This window comes from Conger conger, chromosome 13 (assembly GCF_963514075.1).
Source record: "Conger conger chromosome 13, fConCon1.1, whole genome shotgun sequence".
NCBI lineage: Eukaryota > Metazoa > Chordata > Actinopteri > Anguilliformes > Congridae > Conger > Conger conger.
The window spans coordinates 30,207,442-30,229,948 of NC_083772.1; the positions used below are offsets into that span (position 1 = coordinate 30,207,442).

Genomic DNA, 22,507 nt, shown 5'->3' on the forward strand with positions numbered 1-22,507 from the left:
GGCCCAACAGAGACAGAGAGGAGAGGGGAAGAGGGAGAGAGGGGAGAGAGGGATAGAGGGAGGGAGGGAGAGGAGAGAGGGAGAGGGGGATAGAGGGAGGGAGGGAGAGGAGAGAGGGAGTGAGGGATAGAGGGAGGGAGAGGAGAGAGGGAGTGAGGGGAGAGGAGAGAGGGAGGGAGAGGAGAGAGGGAGTGAGGGGAGAGGAGAGGGAGAGAGAGGAGAAGGGTGAGGAGCAGAGAGAGCATCTGACACAGCAGCACCCCCTCCCTGTGCTGAGTCTGCTCCTCACATTTCCCACAACATGGAAGTCATTCCCGGATCCCAGCTGCGCAAGAGAGGAAACGAAAGGGAGGGAAGGGAGTAAATAACGGAAAAAGGAGGGGAGAGAAAGAGATGGTTAGAGAGCAAGTAGGTATGATGGAAGAGGGAATAAAGGAAAGTGAACATGAGAAGCAGAGTGAAGACAGAAGCGGAGAGTGAGACACAGGAACAGGAGGAGGAGGGAAAAGAAGAAATGAAACAGAACAGAGAAAAGGAGGACAGACTTCGGATGATAGAAACCATGAGACAAAACAAGTCCTCTTTCTTCAAATATTTTCAACTGGCCATTTTATTTACTTTTCTGCTCACATTCAATAAATACAAAATACAATAGAAATCATAATAATCATAAAAATATATCATAATTAGCTGAGAACAGATAGCCAACGCTGCTGACAAACACAGGAGCAGCAGGTGCAGGAGGATGGACTGGTTGGAGGCATTCAGTCTGAGAGGGCCGCCTGTGGCCTGATACTGTATAGGACCTGGTGATGGTGCTGCAGGTGAGGGCACCACTACTAAAGCAAACACACAAACACACGCACATGCACACACAAATGAACCTTCCCTTTAACCTACAGGTTATATAAACTCACTTCCAGCATGGCGTAATCGACAGAAAACTTTCATTCCGTGACCCCCTGCTCAGAGATACTTTGGTCTGGAGCTCTGCGCTTTGGTACAGGCAGAGTGAAGGAGAGGTTTAACAGGACTGGCTGTATCTGAAAACTATGCTGCACAACAACATCAAACAAAACCACACAGACTACAAAGAATACACTCCTCCCCCTCCTCCATGTTTTACTCTTACAGTAAACTACCCACCAGCCCACATGCCTGAAAACTCCAAGTGGTTTTCAAAGAGCTCCGTTCTGCTTCCACTCTCCTTCCTCTAACTCTTTCTATGTCTGTCTTTCCAGCTCTCTCTCTTGTGGTCACAGGTCTCTGGTTCTTTCGTTGTTATGTACATTGGCGCTTCAGTAAAGTTGCAGCACAGCATCTCAACCCTCCCCCAGCAAGCCCTTGTGTCAGACTGACTCTGATCCTGCCGAAATCCTCTCTCTGCGAGGGGAGAGAGTTATAGGTGTGTGTGTGTGTGTGTGTGTGCGTTTGTGTGCATGTGTGTGTGTGTGGGGGAGAGAGTCTTCTCTGTCATTATAAGGTGCAAAAACTACATATATGGAAATTAGGGGCTCATTGAATCACCTGATGAATTGCAAGCCATAAGCCAGAACTGCGGTTGTTGCTCCCTTACAGAAGAAACACTGAACAGAAGATATGTGAAACAGGACTCCGCCTATCTCCCCTGGGGTCTCTGTGCTGTCCACTGCAGCTGGACAACAGACTGGGAGGGGCGGAGTCTGGAATGGGTGGGCGGAGCTGAGCAAAGGAAATGAGAGTAATATGGTGCTGCAGCTTGAATGAAGCTGTGTGTGTGTGTGTGTGTGTGTGTCTGTCTGTTTGTTTACCAGTAGAGTTCAATATGGTCTGGGAATAGGACAGTGAAGAAGCCATCAGGTGGCACAGACACCCGCTGTCAAAGTGATTGGAGCGCAAACTTCAAACAGTAAAAAAAATTAAAGAAAGTAAAATAAATGCTGCAGGTATTGTCCAAATCCTTTGGTCTCCTACATGGTTCAAGTAGTCCATGTCCATAGCACATCTCACAGTGCTGTCTCTCCTTTAGGGAGTCCTTCTGTCATCAACGCTGTGCTCTTTCACTATCATTCACTCTCTGTCTTGGTCACTTTTTAAATTGCAATCCATAGGCTGACGGCATGGGGACGAGGCCAGTGTGCAGTTCTGAGACGGTCCTGAGGAGGGCGACGTAGAGTCATAAGTCGTGGCATCTCAAGGTCTCCAGGTCTTCTTATTTTCCTGAACCTTAATCAGGTCCTCCTCCTCCTTCGAAAGCTCGTCTGCGAACAGAATTCGAGAGTAATGTGAAAAGCATGTCCATGACTGTTCTTTAACGTTGTGTGTCATGCTGGGGGGAAGCTGTGTCTAAGCTGTCCCATCTGGGCTTTTTTCGAGGTGCTCACCACTGCACTCCGGGCAGCATTTGCCCTCCCTGCGGACAATGTGGCTGCAGGTCAGCACCGGGCACGTCTTCCTCTGGCACTTGGTCACGCCATGCTGGGGGCAGGACACAGACAGGGCACGTGAGTTCTCTCCCTCAATCCCACACAACCACATGCTCACAGAATCTCAGGGACCCAGAGTAGGACCATATGTATTATTTAAGAGTTGCTTTAAAACTGGAGATTTTACTGTGTACACAACTACACGTGAAGTTATGTAACAGAGTGGTACACCCTACTGAAAAAAAAGAGCTGAAGCTAGGTTTTTTAAGCAGCTGGTTGACCACTTCAGACCAGCTCCATGCTCAACATGGTTTGGCCAGCTCAACCTATATTTTCAAACATTTGGTAGCTGGTATTTTCAAGCTGGTCATCGCTGGATTTAACAGCAGGAAGGGCATTTGGTGTGCAAGAGCGGCGTTTTGGGGGAATACTCACATCGCACCAGCAGGTAATGCACTTCATCTCTCCGAAGAGGGGCACGTGGGGGTGCCAGTTGTGCGTGTTCTGGTAGTAGTTCTTCCCGAACTTGCAGAGGGGGGTCCCGTCGGCCTGCATCATGTCCGCGTGGTCCAGCAGACGACGTTCCTCCTCGGGGCATTCCTTGCAGCAGTCGGACGGGCTGCGGCGCACGGGTTTGGCGCAGGGGAGGTGCGGGCAGGTCACCTTCTCACAGTGGACCTCTCCGGTGGCGCCCTGGAACCAGAGCAACGGGACAACGTTAGACACGTCCAGTTCTGAGCCCTTCGGGTTTCCGTGGTACCAGGACAGATGGGCATCATTGGCAGCGCCACTTCACGTCACTGATTCACTCCTGATATTCCAGGGCAACTTCCCAGCCCAGCTGGTTTACACAGGCTGTTTGCCGGAGAAATGCCTGCTTGCAATTTTTAGGGACAGGCCACCTTACTGCCCAGCATGAGAACCACATACAAAGCAATGTAATAGAACCAAATGTGCTATATGATACTGCTTCACAAGTGTTTTAGTCTTGTAATGAGACGCTCAAGTAGAAAATATTAACTTGCTTTAAGTTTTCTTGACAAGTGATCTTATTTAACAAAAGGTAACACAAATACATTTTTTAAGTCTAAACATAAGACTGAAACACTTGTTGATATTGACTTATTCTTTGGTTGTTGCACTGCAGAGACCGTGATTGTCCCTTTCAGTGGGGTTCTCGGGTGCTCACCTTGCAGGTGCAGACAGCGCACTTTATGTACCCAAACGGGGGGACAAAGGGGTGCCAGGTGGTCCCAGGGGCGTGCATCTTCTGGTCCCCTTCAAAGTAGCAACCTGTGGATGATGAGGCAGAGAGGGAGTGAAGGATGAGATGGAGTGAAGGATGAGATGGGTGTGATACAGCAGACAGGAGGAGCCTGGGTGGAATGTTCCAGCACTGTGGTAACTAACCCTTCTCCTGGAGTTTTTCATTCCAACCCTAATTTAGCACACCCAGATCTACTAATTACCAGCTAAAGAAGATCTCTAGCTTTTCAATGAGATGCGTTTTGGTACGGTTGGAGTAAAAACCAACAGGATGGTAGATCTCCAGGAATAGGGTTGGTTACTAGCAGCTGTCATCTACATGTACTGATCTAACTTCTAAAAAACAACACAACAAGGGCAATTCCTGGGCTTCATCTTTAAAAGTTTAAAGGACTCTAAGTAAGGACAGTGAGAGTGAAAGAGTGAGAGATACTGAGGGAGAAAGAAGAAAACATGTGAGAATGGCAGGAAGAATAAACTCAGAGGGTTTACTGACCTTCTGGATGTTCCTCGATTTTCTCCAGAGCTTTCACATCCTTTGGTTCCTTTCTCTCTGTAAGGGAAAAGAGGAATAAATAAGCAGGAGGAACATCAGAAAAATACCCAAACACAACTTCCACCCCTCCTCCAGCTCCACCGGGAGAGAGCCCCACTCACCGTCACACAGAGGGCAGCACTTATCCTCAGGCTGAATGGTGCGGGTGCAGGTGAGCACCGGGCAGATGATGGGGTCACAGATCACCGTTCGCTTCTGCAGGACGAAGCAGGGGAGAGAGACAGTGTTGTTACACTCAGAAATAAAGGTACAGTACAGGAACATTTTCTACTTTAAGGATCAAACTTCTCCAAAATGTACCCTGAAACAATAATGTTCTATTTGGGAACTAACAAGAACATTTTACAAGCCAAAATAGTACAAATTAATTATGAATGGCTGCTAAAGGGTACCTACAGAGTACCAACCCAATAACAAGTGTTTGTTCGTTTTTAGACACTACCGTTGTTGGGATTCTTCTGTTTGCAGCTTACAATTGAGCCATGTGTATTCAATGTGCCGAGAAAAGGCATATATTCAGCGACCTCTAAATTATAATGGCATTTTGCGGCTTGCTCTGGAGAGCAGCTGGGCTTAAGTGGCTCAGCCTAAAAAACTTCATTTGCTCTGTTGCGCTGCAGCAGGGGCAGGCACAGGGGAAGTAGAAAAGCTACCTTTGAAGCCCATTTTTCATAAATAATACGCCTGCCACCTTCAACAGGGATCATCCATCAGCAGCTGATTCATTTCCCCTGCTGCCTGTGTGTGTTGTGCTTATGCTGTAGCATTACAGTACCTCCACGCTACATGATTTCAGTCATGACAAAGTGACTGGTTCGCGTTTAATTAGTTTCAATATAATGAAGATATCACAGACCTCTTTGCTCTTAGAAGCTGTTTTTTGTAGGTAACTGACATAAAACTGATTTTATCTTAAGTGCCCAGATGGACATCATCACACATGCAAAAGACCAGATGGTAGTGGACGACACCGATGTGTCACAATGACACAGAACATATGACAGGAGGTCCTGTGTCTCCCCTGCACAGTAAAATGTTGAGTATAATCAACTCTTACAAAGAATATATTGCCCCAACTGTACTCATATGTACTCTGTTAGAGTTGAATTAACACATGTTACAGTCTTGCACAGCAGAGTTGCCCTGAGCCTGACCCCCGGTGCATTGGGCCACCCCAGGGGCAGTTACAGCGCAGTACCTGGCAGCTGCAGCTGAAGCAGTTGTTGTAGTGCGGGGTCCAGTGGGAGCCGTGGGCCTGGTGCTGCCCCTCGAAGAAGCAGGTGTGGGGGTCCTTCTTCAGCTCCTCGGGGTCCCGCACGGAGACACCGTCGTCAGGCTCCCCCTCGTCCGTCTGCGCCCTGCTCCCAAACTCACAATTATTCGGCACGTGCACCTGCACAAAGAGAGGAGAGAGAACGGGAGAGGGAGAGAGTGAAGGAAAGAGAAAAGGAGAGATAGTAAGAGATGAAAAAGAGGAAGGAGGAGAGGGGGGGAGAGAGAACATTAGTTCAGAGGAATCAGAGCTGTGTGGATTTTCCACCCACCTGTGTGTGTGTGTGTGTGTGGGTGTACAAACATATACACTTGCTCGCACTCAGATGGAAAGATTGCTGACAGCAATATCCATGGTTAGACAGATTACCATTTTCCCATGCCATTGTCTGGTAATGCACCACACTGTATTTGTGCTTTAATATAATACTGATGTATTTTACAGCATGTTTGAACACGGGATGACACCTGTGTGACTGTGACCGTGTCCTGTTGTGGGTTGGAGCTTTCGATCACGGCGTTAGGACCAGGAATGTGCATTTGTAACTTTAGTGCGGTCTCGGATGGGAACGCAATTCTGCAGTAAGGGGCTGGGAGGTGATGGTGGTGTTTGGTGGTGAGGGTCTGGAGTGGGCATAAGAGCCCTGTCTCTCTCTCTGTACTCACCCGTCCACGGATCTCTCCTCTGGGGTTGAGCTTGGTGCTGACCTGGATGAAGGCCGTGCCTTTGTCCAAGTGACGCAGCAGCTCCATGCTCATGTCCTTCAGCACCCCCTGGGCCTAAGGGACACACGGACAGACACACAGACACAGAGTCAAACTCACTGGTACACCTCAGCGACGCTGTCACAGTAAAACAGCGTGTATACATACAGAAAGGTTTACAGGTGGCTGCGTGTGCGTGTGTCTGTGACCGTGTGCGTGTGCCTGTGACCGTGTGCGTGTGTCTGTGAGTGTGTGAGTGTGTCTGTGAGCGTGTGCGTGTGTCTGTGAGCGTGTGCGTGTGCCTGTGAGTGTGTGCGTGTGTCTGTGAGCGTGTGCGTGTGTCTGTGAGCGTGTGCGTGTGTCTGTGAGTGTGTGCGTGTGTCTGTGAGTGTGTGCGTGTGAGTGTGTGCGTGTGTCTGTGAGCGTGTGCGTGTGTCTGTGAGCGTGTGCGTGTGTCTGTGAGCGTGTGAGTGTGTCTGTGAGCGTGTGCGTGTGTCTGTGAGTGTGTGAGTGTGTCTGTGAGCGTGTGCGTGTGTCTGTGAGCGTGTGCGTGTGTCTGTGAGCGTGTGCGTGTGCCTGTGAGCGTGTGCGTGTGCCTGTGAGTGTGTGCATGTGTCTGTGAGCGTGTGTGGTACCTGAGAGCCGTAGAAGCCTGTGAGCAGTCTCTTGTGGGTGTTGTCGTCCAGCTCCCCGATCTCAGCCAGCCCGTGCAGGTGGGCGTTGACGGTGATGTCGTCAGTCTTGCTCAGCCCCGCCACCACGATCTCGTAGTGCAGGTGACAGCGCTCGTCGATCGTCACCCAGGCGTGGCCCCCGGCTCCTGTCCTCACAGGGGGGTACACGTACTGCCCCGCCAGAGGCACCGGCACAACTGGGGTAGAGGAGGGAAGAATCGATTATTGATTATATGCTGGATAACTACTGGCTGGCCCACCAACAATTCGCTCATGTTCATATATACGATCACACACTTCTCAAATTCAAACACATGAGAAACAAAAGATTTGATGTCTATACAGAATCGATGCTAGATTTGACCCAGTGCTATAAAATGTACTTTATTTTACTTTTTGACTCAAAAAGATGAAAATATTACAAAGAGGTAAGACATTTTGACTAATTTCAAGAAAATCTCATCTAAAAATGTCCCTATGGAATAAGAAAATTTGTAAAGACAGTCACTTTTGGCAGTGTAACAAAGATTCAGAAGTCATGCAGACTCCTCCCCGAATGAACGATTGACTAAAGAAGAGTGGTCGTACGAGGCAAATCGGAGTGGCGGTAAAGGGGTCTCACCGTGCCGGCGGGCGTCCAGGCCGCTGTACAGCAGGGCGCGGATCTGGCCGCGCAGCTCCCCCTCCTGGTGGTCGGCGGTAGCGACGTTGATGAACAGCTCGTTCTGCAGCAGCATGTGGATGTGACGGGCCTCCATGCGGCTCCAGCTCCCCGCCGCCCGCCCGCCGGCGTACTCCGAGCTCAGGTCGTACAGGACGCTGCGCTTACTGCGCCTCCGCGGCTTCATCTCCACGGTCAGGCCCACCACCTCGCTCGACACGCCCGCTATCTGCACCTGCGGGGGACAGGACACCACCAGATTTTAACATAAGATAGGTATCATCTACCGAAGCCTGTGGGGGTCATTTGTCCTCTGAATTTGAGCCGTCCTTGTTACTTTAGGAGCAGTGGGCACCCAGAGTGAAGCCAACTCCAGTTCTGAGGCCAGTGCCTTGGTCAAGGGCAATGGCAGGAGTACACCTATCCTGACATGCATGTCTTTCAAGGGGGTAACTGTAGAATGGGGAGAGGGGGTACAAGGGGAGCAATAGGGGGGCAGGGGAGGTTTGGGTGTTTTGGTATGTGACGCGTTTGAAGCTGGATTTTTTACCTGATAGTCCAGAGTGCCGTTGTCATGGAGATGGAATACCGCCGAGCCGACTCCGCCCGTTTTGCTGGGGGTCAGGGCATCGCCGCTGGACATCACACTCTGGATGGCTGAGGGGCGCACGGAAAGAGGAGAGGGGGGGTTAGGGGGGTCTCTACCCATACACTGCACGGAATGGAGGCAGGCCTCTCTGCAGGCGAGATGAGGACCGAATGTTATGACCGAATGTGTGTGTTTTATCAGATGTGAGCACGGCTATGAGAACACTGACCACTGCCAGCACACATTTTCTCACGTCTGTCCTAATGGCTCCTGCATAAGGAGGAGTAAAACTTCACAAGGGAAACCAGTCAAATGCTGACTCCCTGCACCTCCCAAACACACACATTGCACCCCACCCCACCCTTCCAAACACACACACACTGCACCCCACCCTCCCAAACACACACACACACTGCACCCCACTCTCCCAAACACACACAACACACTGCACCCCACCCTCCCAAACACACACACACTGCACCCCACTCTCCCAAACACACACAACACACTGCACCCCACCCTCCCAAACACACACAACATACTGCACCCCACCCTCCCAAACACACACACACACTGCACCCCACCCGCCCAAACACACACACACACACACACTGCACCCCACCCTCCCAAACACACACACAGGACCAGCAGGAGGCGGCCGTGTGGGAGGGACGCCCGCGCCTCCCCCCGCAGCCCCTGGGGGGGTGCACCCGGAGGTTTAACCCTGGAGCTGAGAGGGAGGGATGATGTAAATGCAGGAGAGAGGGAGCGAGAGACGGAGAGAGAGAGAAACGGGAACAGAGCGTGGGTTTGAGGATCGGAATTCTTCATCCATAACGTCAAGTCGTTAATCAGAGAGCTGGAACGCCGGCGGGAGAGAGACGTCCAGCAGGCTGCGGCCTTGGCAGCAGTGCAAAGTGGGAAGGGGGAGGGGGGTGTAGCACAAGGGGGTGGGGCACACAGGGGAACATGTGTTTGCTGGACTCAGCGGCCCCACCCATGTTGCCATGGTGACGTGCCTAAACACCACACTCCACCTGAAGACTCCTGACTGGGTGGCCGGTAACCAGGCGCCAGGCCCACCAATGAGCTATGCTGGGGGTTAGCCCCTGTCATTAATGAAAGGGTCTTAGTGGTAATGCACTGGGGGAATTACAAAAGAGCACAGCAGAGGGATGGGCCTGGACTGAAAACAATGTGCTTTCCAATCGTGTGAGGCCATTCTGCAGAGCACAAGCTGAAAGACTAACTGATCAACCGATTGGCAAACAGACGTGTAACGGTATGGTCCTTACTGTCACATGACTTCCTGCCGGTGATGAACCCTGAGATACGGCGCGGGTCCCGCCCCTCGGTCTCCACGGCGATCTCCAGCTGGCCCCGGGAAAGCCAGAAGAGCTCACGGCTGTTGAGGTCGGTCAGCACCTCCGCAAAGTCGGGGTCCTGCAGGGGAGGGAGAGGGAGACCGTCAGTTTGAACTTCGGATGAAACGGTGAAACAACGTGGAAAGAACATATGAAAGCAGGTCAGGCCTGTGGCTCTGGGAAGGCTGCTGACAAACAGCTCTAAAGCGGCTATACGTTATACAAGAGTCACAAGTCCCATTCCTTCCAACGAGCAAAACATAATATAAACACAATTTAAACGCAATTTGCCAAGCACTTCGAATGCAATGAATTAACTTGACAAACGACCATAGAAAACAAGTGTAACATTTACGGCTCTGGACAGCTTGTCTGCCTAATTACCCGTGAATTATGGGCTCATCAGCACAAACAGGAGGGGGAGAGAGAGGAAGGCAGAGGGTGATGGAGAGAGAGAGAGAGAGAGAGAGAGGGGGGAGGAAGAGAGAAAGGGAAGTGGAGAGACAGAGTCTTTTTGTGCATCCCCTGGCGGGAGAGACGGATGCACACGCAGGCCAAGAGTCCGCCCCTGATTCAGGCGCTCAGAGGTCCAGTGTTTGCACATTCCGCTTTTATCTGTCCTTCTGTGAGCAGAGTGCTGCACGGCTCTTCTATCGCACGTAAATCCCGCAGCAGATTGAAAGCAGATCTCCTCCTCTGTCTGTGATCCCAGCTCGCTAACCACTGACATGTGTGGAGGAGCACACAGGCCCGTCTCTCTCCCTTTCTCTCCTGCCTTTTCTCTCTCTCTCCCTCCGTTTCGCCCTGGCTCTGTTTGTGTCAATCCCTCACACTTTATTTCTTCCTCTCTCCCTCTTTCTTTGTCTCCCTCTATGTCTCTCTCTCGCAATGACCTCCACAGCTGTGTCTAACCGGACTTTGTGATGATTGTGACTGACGGGAGGAAGTGGTGAAGAGAAGATGCAGGAACTGACACTTCCTCCTTTCATCTGCCTTCATCCCTCTCTCTGACCTTGCTCCTGGAGAAAGACTCCTCAAATCTGCCCCCCCTCTCTCTCTCTCCCTCTCTTTCCCTCTCCCTCTCAGTCTCCGTGCTGTCACAGTCAAAACAGAAAAGGCTTTAAAGTCCTGAGTTCACTGTACAACGGCAGGCCACTTTAGGGTGTTGTAGGTGGTTACTCACATGCACGGTGACGTTAGCTTGGATTTCCCTCAGGACGTGCTGGCGGTACTGCAGTTGCACACGGATAGGCACTAGGGGGCGTTCTGCAGAGAAAGAAGGGGTCACAGGTTTAACAGACTGAAAGAACATTGAGCATCGTAATGAGTTGGCCTTTACAAAGTGTTCCTCGCACGCGTTCCCTACCTTTGTCTGTGTGCTGCAGAAGCCCCTTGAGCATGAGAATGAAGTGCAGGTTGTTCTCAGTGTCACTCAGCGTCAACATGGCGATCCCACCCATCCCAGAATGCTCCTCTTCAGAGGTGAGGGTTGAGCTGAAGGTTTCTGGAAATTGAGAAAAATGTAACTATACATATTCTATACATATTTAGCAATCATAATTTAATTAACATACAGACAAACATACACAGAAACACACAGAAACACACACACACACACACACATACCTGCAAACAGTGCTCTGTGTTTGATTATCTTGCCCTGGACCTCCTCCCGTCTGCTCCCCGCCGTCGCCATGGAGACCTGCATTTGTTCAGCCTGCAGGAGGCGCACCTGAGCCTTGGGCAGGTTCTTCCACACCCCACAGATCTGCAAAACCGGCGAGAGACATGGACAGGTCAGATTTGTACAGTCATAGTCAAGTGAACTTCTGTGGAACAACCTCTTCTTTCATCCATGCCACTAAACCAGTGTGCGCGATATGTGCTAGCATGACAACACTGTGCTTTTACCCAGCTGGGTAAGAATTAACCAGGGGCTAACATGGAGCCAGGGGTATGAGCCCCACTGCTCATGATAACCCAACTGAAAACATTTGCTCGGGAAAGAAATACGTTCATGTGCACCCCATAACTCAAGTTGAGGGTAATCCCTCAATTTAATTATTAATTCCCATGGTTTATACAGAGAGATGATGTCACACCCTTAAAACCCCCCGAAAATATCCCCAAAAGAAGTCTGCCAGCACCCTGTCGTGTAGTCACTTCAGTGCAGCCCATGGACACCTGATACAGACTTTCTCTAAAAATAATAATGACATTTCTGGCCTGCATTTAAGGTCCTGCGTTGCATTTTTAAGGAATTTGATAGAGGACATGTGTGTGACTTGGCAAATAGCAGGCTGCTATTAAGCCCCCCTGGCAGGTCTTTGTGCTCAAACGCCGTGGCCCAACAGCGCTCTGTCGGCCCCCCTCTGTTAAACAAACATACACCCCTACGAAGGGCAGGTCCGCTCCCCTCACAGCATCTCTGTGAAATGTGGCTCGTTTGCAGCTTAGCAGCTGCACGGTTGCCCAGCGCCTCGACAGCAACGGTTGCCACCGCAGAACGCTAAAACAAACAGAACCGCTGAGCAATACCATCCGAGGAAGTGGGCACAGCCAGGAGAAGACCACATCTGTGGCAGGATCAGAAACAGGACCAGACACCCTGCCCCTCACTCTGTCTGCCTCTCTACCCTTGTTCGACGGCCTTACAAATCACAACGGGGTCTGCTACTCATGGCCTGTCAGTGTCATTGAGAGAATAAAGCTGAGTGTGTCTCGAAGCCATCCTTTCACTTTGACAAATGATATAACTCTGCTCCGCCAAGCACCCACTTGGCTGGCTCTCTGCACTGTAGACACAACTACAAGGCCAGAGCATTATGGGCCGGCGAGCATCAATCCATCATCAATCTATCATCTATCGTCACTGAGTGACAGTTCAGATGAAGCTCTTGAATGAGCACATAATGACCACACCCATGAAAGGCTGCATATCTGAACTGTGGGGCAGCAGGGAGGGAGGAATGAGAGATGTGAGGACAGGGATGGAACAGGAGAAAGGGACTCAAGGACTAGAGGGATGTTAGGCATTAAGTCCTCTCCACTCCTCCTGTGGCATTTGACTGGTTAAATTGGCAAAACCTTAGCTGCAAACCTCCATGCTTATAAACATGTACACACACTGCTCGCTGTGGCTGAAGTCTGTTTATTATTCCTACATGAAATATGTGCAGTGCAGCCAGACCCACCAAGTCACAGAGCACAACTGTTTATCACAGGCGTACTTAATCTCTCTGCAGCCCTCTACCACTCCTCTGGCACTCCTCTGACACTCCTCTAACACTCTTCTAACACTCCTCTAACACTCTTCTAACACTCCTCTGACACTCCTCACAGCCTCCCTTCCAACTCTAACACTGCTCACACTTTCCTGCACTCGTTAATCTGTCCTGCTTGACAACAACTTGCCACACTCTCTACAACTCTAACACTAGCGCTCAACATGCCTCTCCACTCACCACTAACACTCGTTAATCTCTCCTACTCAACACCAACACTCCTCACTCCTACTCTGTACAAACATCCCAGACTCTCTCCTACCAAGCTCACCACTCACTCTCTCCAGCTTCACCCCAACAGTCAGCAGGACACACATTCTCAGGCCCCTCTCACACAGCATAAAGGAAAGAGCAGCACTCACCATGTTGGACTCCGATGACTCCCCCCTCAGAACCCTGTGCTCAAATGCAGTGTTACCATCCGCATCCAGGAACAGAATCCGACTGGGCCGTGCCATCCTGGAAAAGGAGGGTGTAAAAAAATGAAGCTGATTAAATTAATTCTAAGTGTTTGTTGTTTGTCCACTCTGAAGTTCAGGCTCTAAAGGACACTGTCATACTTAAATTGCTTTTATGAAAATATTGGAACTGGAATCACCCATTAATAAAGGCTGCAAACTAAAGTATCAAATCTGCCATGACCTGAATGGGGGATACAGGTAACCCAGGCCCAGAGGAATGAGGACCGTACCTTTGGAAAGTGATGGAGAAGACCAGGCTGGTCTGGGACAGGGAGAAGCGGGCTCTGGCCACACCGCTAGAGCTGGGCAGCCATGAGTCTGACACTCCCGTCAGCAGAGCTACAAAATCTGGGGAGGGAGTGCAACCAGAGACAGGATTGTTAGACACACGGGACGCTGATAGACTATCCTAGCAATCACAAAACATTCTCAAAAACATTGCTGAACTTTCCAGTTAGATTTGGCTACAAGACCCGATGAGACTACTCCCCAAACGTGCTATATATCCCCAGAACTGTGATAACTATCCTGACAGCATGAAAGAACATCCGCAATCACATTTGTTATTAACTAAAATAACAAAACAGAATGCTGACTTAAGGTCATTCCACCAGTGTTCCTGGGACTTAAAAATAACATTCAATAACATTTCAGCATATCTGTGGTTTTGGAATATTTTGCCTAATTTTCCAGAAAACGTCTAGGAGACAAAAAGTGCTGTGATCCTGCAGACCATAACTGAAGCAAATGATCGATTAATCTGTCTCTGACATCACTACCTCACCATAAACAGTGCTAACAAGTCTGAAGCAAAACAGAGACCAGTTCCCGTAATGTCTTGAGTTGAAAGCTAAGCCCTTCAGTCAGGTTTAGGCATGGTGGAGACACAGTGTGTAGAGACAGTAACATGTGGTAAAATGTAGAGCAGTAGAGCAGTGTCTGTTGTTCTCCTGTTTGCAGAAACCCAAGCAAATAGCAGGGAAACAGCGGGGCCTTACCGGTCCTGCTCTCACTCGGCGAAATGTCCTCGGAGCTCAGGTACGAGCGATCGTTGTACGACTTGTGCAGGTCGTCAACCTTCTCCTGGAAGTACTCGAAACCATCAAACACAGAATCCACCTGTTTCCTGTCCAGCTCACCTGAATAACAAAACACAGAAGAGGACGGTTTACATCAAGAGGACGGTTTACATCAAGAGCCTCAGATCCCAAACGAGGACGGTTTCCATCAAGAGCCTCAGATCCCAAACGAGGACGGTTTCCATCAAGAGCCTCAGATCCCAAACGAGGACGGTTTACATCAAGAGCCTCAGATCCCAAACGAGGACGGTTTACATCAAGAGCCTCAGATCCCCGGCTAAAATGGAGTCCTGATCCATTTGAGGATCACAGTGCAATGCTCTCTGAGGGGATTCTGGTCCAGAAATGCCAGACTGTAAGACTCCCAGACTTGTCATATTCCCCCACGTTCTCCCCACAGCCCCACCTCCCACCCCATGCAGACCGTCTCCTCCAATTCTGCTCCAGCGAGGTACTTGGCTCTTCGTGCTGCCACGGTAACAAGGTTTGTTTCTTCTGCTGTCCTGTGCCGTGGAATCAGGCCTGACACTGGCGTGAGATCTCAACAATGACCCGCTGTTCCACTCTGACCCACAAGTCCTGATGTAATGCACACATTTCAACACATCCAGTCTCAGTCTAAAACGTCTGGATGAAGAAGGGGACATTCAGCCGGTCACAGTTTACTTTTTACTCTCTTGTTTTCTTGCTTTTTCTTTCTCTCCACTGTCCTATCACTGTCTCCCTTGTTCCATTTCTCACCCTGTCTCACTCCCTGTCTCCACCCTGTCTCTCTCTGGCCGACAGGCACCTGTGCCCTGTTATCTGCACCAGCCCACTTCCTCTCAAGTCACCAATGGCACAAGTCACCCACGACAGCCAATAGCATTCAAGCATGTGACAAATATATAAAGACTATATTCTTTAGGTTCCGTTTCATAAGAGAAAAACATAAATCAGTATGACTATCTTGTTAGGAAACACTTTTGGTTCTCTGTTGTAGGTTACTGTAAATGTTTGAAGACATGCATGCACCACATGCTTTGGTTCCTGAATTTACATCAGCCTCTTACATAAACGTAGTTACCTAATGGGGCTGAGTTCCAGCTCTGAGTTATGGGTATGTGTTTTGGGGGAGGCTAGGAGGAAGAAAGGGAAATAGCTACAGGAGTGCTGACAGGGAAGGCCCCCATGGAAGGTATATTATGAAATGTCAGGGGGAAGGGAAATGGGAGCTTCCCATGTACATATTCCCACACCACACTAAGGTACTGGAAATCAACTGTGAACTTGGTACCATTAACTTTTCCTTAGACCTTTTCCTTTTTAGGGACCTGCCTAGTTCAGGTACCTACAGACAGGTTGACAGGTTGGATGGGGCAGATGAAATCTTAGAAGAGGTGTTCGGAGGCTGAGAGGCAGGGGGTGTTTAGTACAGTGGACAGAGACAGGGGGGAAGGGGGCTGTAGTGCAGTGGACTCACCTTTAGGACAGGTTTTGCAGCAGTGCCCAGGGAGAAGGACCGGATCCTCACAGCCGGGCTCAGGACAGTCCTGTTTGATGTTCTTACAGCTCACCTTCCCAAACACTTTACCCCGCCTGTTCCTATGCTGAGGAGGGGGGGAAAGGGTTGTTCTGTTTAATTCACCAAATTCAATTCTGTCTCTGTTCTTTGTCACAGGCACACACCAAAATGTGCCATCTGTTTGTCTTAGCACTCAGCCTCAGCGGCCCGGACACAGGTGGCCACGGCCAATGGAAATCTCCCAGCAGAGGTGCCATTAACCTTTCTCCCAACAGTGAACACAATCAAAACCCAATGATGAAATAATAGCACCGGCACGGGTCTAATGACCAGAATAAGACGGGTCTCATTAAGAGGTTAGCGCTGCATTATGTGAGATGTTCAGGGCACAACAGGAAGTCGGGAGAGTAAAAAGACTGATGGAGTGGAGAGACAAGCTTTTACTCTGTTGTTGAGGATTTCGCATTTTCAGCGCATTGGAGATGTTTACGGAGGACAGCTAGGGGACAAATTGCCACTGTTACAGTAACAGATTACCAGTGTCTTCAGGAGGTCCATACCTCCCACACATCATTCATTTAAAAGCATATATAAAGAAAACCACTTAAATGTAAGGTATTAACTCACATTTACAAACAAAAAACAATGAAAATTAGAAATAAAAAACATGCTTTCGCCCTAAAAGCACTTTTGTAATCAGAGTTAAATGTCTTGCACTGTGACAACAAAACGTTAACTTTCTTAAATTCACTAATTTAATGCATTACGTCATGCGCAAATAGCGCTGTTGCAGGTCCTTACCGGCTCGCAGTGACACTGGACACAGTGCATGACCCCGAACGGCTCCCCCAGGTCCGGGTGCCACGTGTACTCCAGCGAGTAGAACCTTCCTCCAAATGAGCAGCCTGCAAACAGAACGAGAACCAATCAAAAGTTGGATCACTCACCACACAAACACTGTCCAAAGTGCAGCGTCGACTACGGGGAGAATCCAAGGACAGAAACATCACAGTGAACAATAATGTGGAGAGTAGCCTAAATATATAGATGGCATGCGGCATGCGGCAGATACATAGTTAAGTTGTGTTACTTCCCAACTGGTAAAGTAAACGACCAATACAACGCAAAAGTCCACGGGATGTCGGTAATCGTACAATATGTTCTGCAACAATGGGATGTGTAATGCGAGCTACTCGCTCTGTGGAGGTTGCCGTCTACGTATTAATACACAAACGGTCACAACAATCCACACACAGAAATGCGTTAGACTGGTGGTTCAAATTCCTAAATTGGCGTCAGACAGAATGACAAAGAGTTTGGCGGGTCGCATCGGCGGATACAAAGTAGACAATCGATTGCAACGCCCGGACTTGTTTGTGAATTGACTGGATGCATCATATGTTCCAGAGAACTTTGCGGCAGCTCTCCCTCAACATCCTGTCTCATTTCTGCTTTGTGGGAGACTGTCTGCCTCTTTTCTGCAAATTAATATAAAAAAATTCTGTGCACGCAAAAATTACGCAGGATAATTTAGTAGGCTACTGCGAAAAAAACATGTACACATTTTGTCCTGGGTATTTATAAAGCCTTGGAGCTCCTTATTTAGTTTTTGAGTTAATGTGTTGTTATCTTGTTTCAGTATAAAACCATGGATAATATAAACGGAAAGAGTGTGTATACTTATAATGACATCTTGAAATGTGATTGCACAGAAACCCTTTGGACCATCAAAGCCCCCGGCTCATTTCACAACGTTGCAGGCACCCAGTCGCACTTCACTGGGCGAGGCCTGTCCGCCTGGCACTGCAAGGCTTCAAGTCGTAATTGGCACCACCGCACCGCCAGTGCCAAGATTTTGGGGCAGAACTGTTGATGCGATATTGTGCGGTTGCCGTAGCTGCTAACAACCTGGTTCGCATTATTCTTTCATTAAGTGACTACTTTAAACAGTCCGGTCAAGTCAGACTGAGCATGAACACTGCACTGCCTACAGTGAACATTTGAAATAAATCACGATTTAGCAAAGTCTAATACCATGCCTCCAGAACAGCAATAGGCTGAATGGAAAGTTTGTTCATTAAGATTTCCAGCATGCAGAATGCAATGTCTATAGCCTATTCTTTAGGAGGTATGGCGAAGATGCAATTATGGCTAAATTATTTTCAACACGTTTTTTGTTTTAGGCCTAACCATAATAATGGAGGAAGAAATGAGTGAAGGGAAGTAGAACATTGAAGTGGTATGTAGTGAACATATGAGAAACCTTCAGTAGACCACAAAACCGCAAATGACCTCATTTCTCCGGCATGACCACAATGTCTTAAATCATTATTATCTCCAGTCAGACTTTTTTCATCCCAAATCCGCAAATATTTAAGGAGCCTTAGTTCTATAACTTTACAGACACGTGTACCTCGACATTCTCTTTCAGTCCCTATTTGCAGCTTGCGATACAGTCATTAGGCTACTACAAACTCTGTAATGCATGCATACTAATTGCATGGAAATACCTCACTGTCTGTCTCATATGATACTGACGGCAGTCACTACAATAACTAGAGAATAGTCGGTAAAATATATTTCCCCGGGTAGTACCGGGTTTGTGCAATATAACCTTGTGCAATATTCAAAAATAATTCACATAATAGTATTCTAGATAAAGTGGCAGAGAGGATTACAGAAAATGCCGACTGAGTACCTGACAGTCCTTTGGAAGGTAGGGGCTCCCTCTCCGATTGGATGGGCAATGATGGAGACTTCATTCGCGAGGCCAGTCCAAAATGCAGCCCGACGCAGCTCATCACACCCAACACCACTATGGTTTCACGGAGGATCTCCATCCCTGCGAATCGCAGCATCCCGAAGCGTCCCGGTGTTCCCGGCCCCTGTGTGGAGGTCTTTTCCCCTTCTTTTAGAGCGCTACTGGCTCTGTCTACGAAGAACGGAGTTTTTTCTCAGCACTCCATGCACCAAAATCTCACTAAATACAGCTCAAAATAAATACAAGTCGATAGAAGTTGTCCCTCACAGCGAACCCAACAGTTATCTAAATTGTAGCGATTATTGTGAAAACACAGCCTACAGAACTTAAAGCATAACGCTTGCAGACTCAAATAAAAAAAATCACCATAGGACAGAACAAATAAATAGAAGGCAGCAGTTAAGAGGATGTGGCTGTCCCTGATGTCGGAAACTTCTGCACTGCTTGTGTACCGTCAGCGCGGTGCTTTTCCGCTTTATATGGTCCTGAGAGTACAGGCAGCCCCAGGCAGGGAGGGGGTGAGAAAGGGGAGGGGGGGAGATATAACCCTGAAAAATGGAAGATGGGGGTCAAATAAGTCCCAGACCATTATTTATCCAACTCCAATTGAAATGTGTAATAGAAATTCAATCCTCACAGATAATACTCACTGGATGGACTGAGTCTGGATTGAATGTAGTTTTCATAAATCTTTCATTCATATTACTCATCTCATTAAGAGAATGTTGCCAACTTGACATAAGGCAGTTGTCTGCGTTTATTACACATTTTAATAGTCCTTGCGAATTCTGCCCTTGTGTATTATGTTCTTCCGAGAATATCATACGTTTCGAAATTGGTGACCTTTGCTCATTAAATGTGTTTAGAAACAAATGTTTTGTTGTATGTGTGGTTCAGAGTGTGTGCATCAATATGGTTTTGTTCTGCCCATGAATTGATTTCATTCAAGTGCTCTGGAAAGGAAATGTCTCCATGCCCGTGAATGCGAGAGTATTGGCCGAGCCGCAGGGCCTGGGGGAAGCGGGCAGAACACTTGGCGGTTCAAGTTCACCTAAATCTGCGAGAGGCCATTTATTTTCATAGGAAGTTCAAATGCGAGGACACGCGTATGGTCAGTGGCGCTATCATAACCAACAATGTGTGCAGGAAAAAACAACTAGAATAATAGGCTAAAATCACAAGTGAACAAAAGAAGTAGCCCTTACCACAATAATCATAATCATCATTGCTAAGCAATAATAGACAGTTAAATCCACCTAACTGCTTTCTGAGCGGTCTACTGTTCCCATTCGTAAACCCCTTATTCTCATTCTCATTCAAGCCACACCAAAGAATAATAAAATAACAAAAATAAATCCCTTTGAGAACTCTCGCGGGGCCGGGTCTGGAACAGAGCTTGTTGTTTAGAGAAGAGCCATATATCACCACTCTTGTACAGCTCTGTCTCTCACACTCCGGATACAGCGCGATCTGCGCCATCCACATGCAAAACATGACTACAGTGTGCTCAATAGAGATAACGCATTAAATAATAAAGGCAGGCATCCATCCCTTGTTCCACTCGACTGGGCCTCGCTGAAGCAAGTGCAATAAACTGTGGGGAAAATATCAGCGCTTTTGTAGAAGATGACAAACGTTCCCAAAGAGAGCTGCACCGCACAATGTGGAGGAATTATTTAATTTAATACATTGTTAAAGTTATTTTCTCAAAAAACTGCCAAATGAGCATACTTTGCATTATTATATAGGCCTATACGAGAACGTAAAAAAGGCATATTTTATTAAATTTAGTCCCCAAGCTTCGGATGAAATTCAAATGGTGATAAGCATGAATGCTTTTGTTTCGTTTAAGGTTGTGTAAAGAAATTTAAAAGTCCGATGCTGGGTGACTACTGATCTGTCTACTCTCGAGAGCCAAATATACATCGTAAAAGACAACCGATTCAAATGATCTCTTCCGGATTAAAGATAGGCACCTGAGAACCCAGACTTTTCATTCAAATGTGTTTTATGCATACAATTAGTAACAAATGGCCTATGTAACACATATGTGCACACGGAGGCTAATGCAACACGTTGAAAAACTTTAAAACCTACGTTCTGCTCATCTCATAATAGATTTGAAGACCACGTGTTATTTTTATGCAGATGTCACGTTATGTGCCTGTCAGAGACATTTCCATTCCGAAAATCACACTTGGACTCAATTTCTGCAGCACTAAGAACTGAATAGGAATCGATGATGGTCTGTTTGCATTTAATCATTGGGTGATAACTAGCGGTTTCATTAATGCAGGAGGCAATTCATTAGGGAGACTGGAAGGCAAATTGCTTATTCATGACAACACAACCGATTTCAATTATGCAGGTGGCAGCTGAGTCGCAAGCGTCCCTTTTTGTGTATTGCTATGTAGAACTTTGCTTCCCAATACAATCCATAGATAGGCCTATGGAAGATTGTTATTGGAAGGGTATATGCAAAAGGAAAATGGTATTCGATACCGTTTTTCATTTTGTTATAACCATAATATTAATTTAATAACAACAACACTATAATAATAATAATAATAATTATTATTATTATTATAATAATAATAATTATTATTATTATTATAAACATCATCATCATCATCATCATCATCATAATAGGAGAAGGTTCTCTACATGGAAAGCATGCGATCCGATGACATTGCAGATAAGCGTTTTTGGGTTGTGTTCCACAAGCGCTTTGGTCACGTGGATTATCAGCCCCTCGGTAGCGTGTGAAGTCTTGCATACCTGACAGTGTCAATGAACTGAGCTTGGAGGACACCATGCCTTTCTCACACATATCACGATTCAAAGAACAGCTGGGGTTTAACAATAATTTTCTTAAGCCTCGAGTGCTGTAAAAAGTGTGTTTCGAATTAAACTCTCGAGGAGAAGAATTGGAGAGAAAATAAAATCTCAACTGAAGTCATTTTTAAGATGTCAAAACATTATATTCTGTTCAAATCGATTAACTGTGACCTGCACTCGACAAAGGTGGGTAACGTTAGAGACTGTATCTGATTCTGAAGAAAAAACTGTAATTAACTCCAACTGGAAAGTTCGCTGTATCATCTGCGAATAAAGGAACTAATACTTATGCTCAATTAAAAGACTATTTTAGAACGAGAAATCCAATTCAAAAGGAATGTTACACATATTAAAAACAAATGACATAAATCTGAATACATCAGCCAACACGAATGATACCCGATTTCTTCACATTGTTACTTCCCCTTTAGTGAGTCAATCTTTAATTGACACTGAATTCTTGTTAGATCTGTAGCAGTAACCCCCTGCCCCCGCCGCCCTACACACGCTCACACACACCCAGGGCCACTCTCTCAGCTCTGAATCCGTCAGACTGGCACACATTCAGCCCCACATCCTGTTTGCTAGCAGGATTACACGGGAGGTGTGAATAAAGGGACCCGGTAGTGGTATTGGGGGTTCTGGGGTTGGCAGGCAGACATAGCCTACCTTCCCAGCCGGCACATATCATGTAGTAGTGCCGGACAAATATTTGACATTTTACATCGCAAGTTGTTGACAAAAGGGAAATCGAAAAAAGTGAAAGTGGACCCCACTGAGCTGCCTTGTAGCATAACCAACGTAAGTCTATCGTTGATTCAGATAAACACATGAAAAACAAGAACAACCTCCCTATACAAGGAATAATATCAATTAAATAGTCGCCTTCCGCTCAATAAATCCGAAAACCGTAGTCAAAAATAATTACTTTTAAAAAGCAAGACGCGTTTTCCCATGAAGAAGTTCAGTTGTTTTAACGTTTGCGTCACATCCACTTGTTCTTTCAGTTCTAAGTTACAAATATTGCATTAAAGAATACAAGTTTTTTAAGCACTTTCAATATTATATCATATCAATATTATCCAACT

The 22,507-nt window shown here is 47.5% G+C and overlaps 1 protein-coding gene across 1 annotated transcript; it reads right to left on the reverse strand.

Moving 5' to 3' along the window:
* Positions 1–677: 677 nt before the first annotated feature.
* Positions 678–19,000, reverse strand: chrd (chordin). The gene is made up of 21 exons (XM_061218257.1): positions 18,519–19,000; positions 16,622–16,725; positions 15,779–15,905; positions 14,236–14,376; positions 13,468–13,585; positions 13,139–13,235; positions 11,119–11,260; positions 10,859–10,996; positions 10,676–10,758; positions 9,424–9,571; positions 8,090–8,196; positions 7,501–7,774; positions 6,840–7,075; positions 6,166–6,279; positions 5,426–5,620; positions 4,329–4,422; positions 4,168–4,224; positions 3,595–3,698; positions 2,841–3,098; positions 2,364–2,457; positions 678–2,240 (listed from the first exon to the last, which is right to left on the reverse strand). The coding sequence occupies exons 1-21, from the start codon at positions 18,676–18,678 to the stop codon at positions 2,173–2,175; spliced, it is 2,859 nt and encodes a 952-aa protein (XP_061074241.1). The 5' UTR covers positions 18,679–19,000; the 3' UTR covers positions 678–2,172.
* Between the last annotated feature and the right edge of the window lie 3,507 nt (positions 19,001–22,507).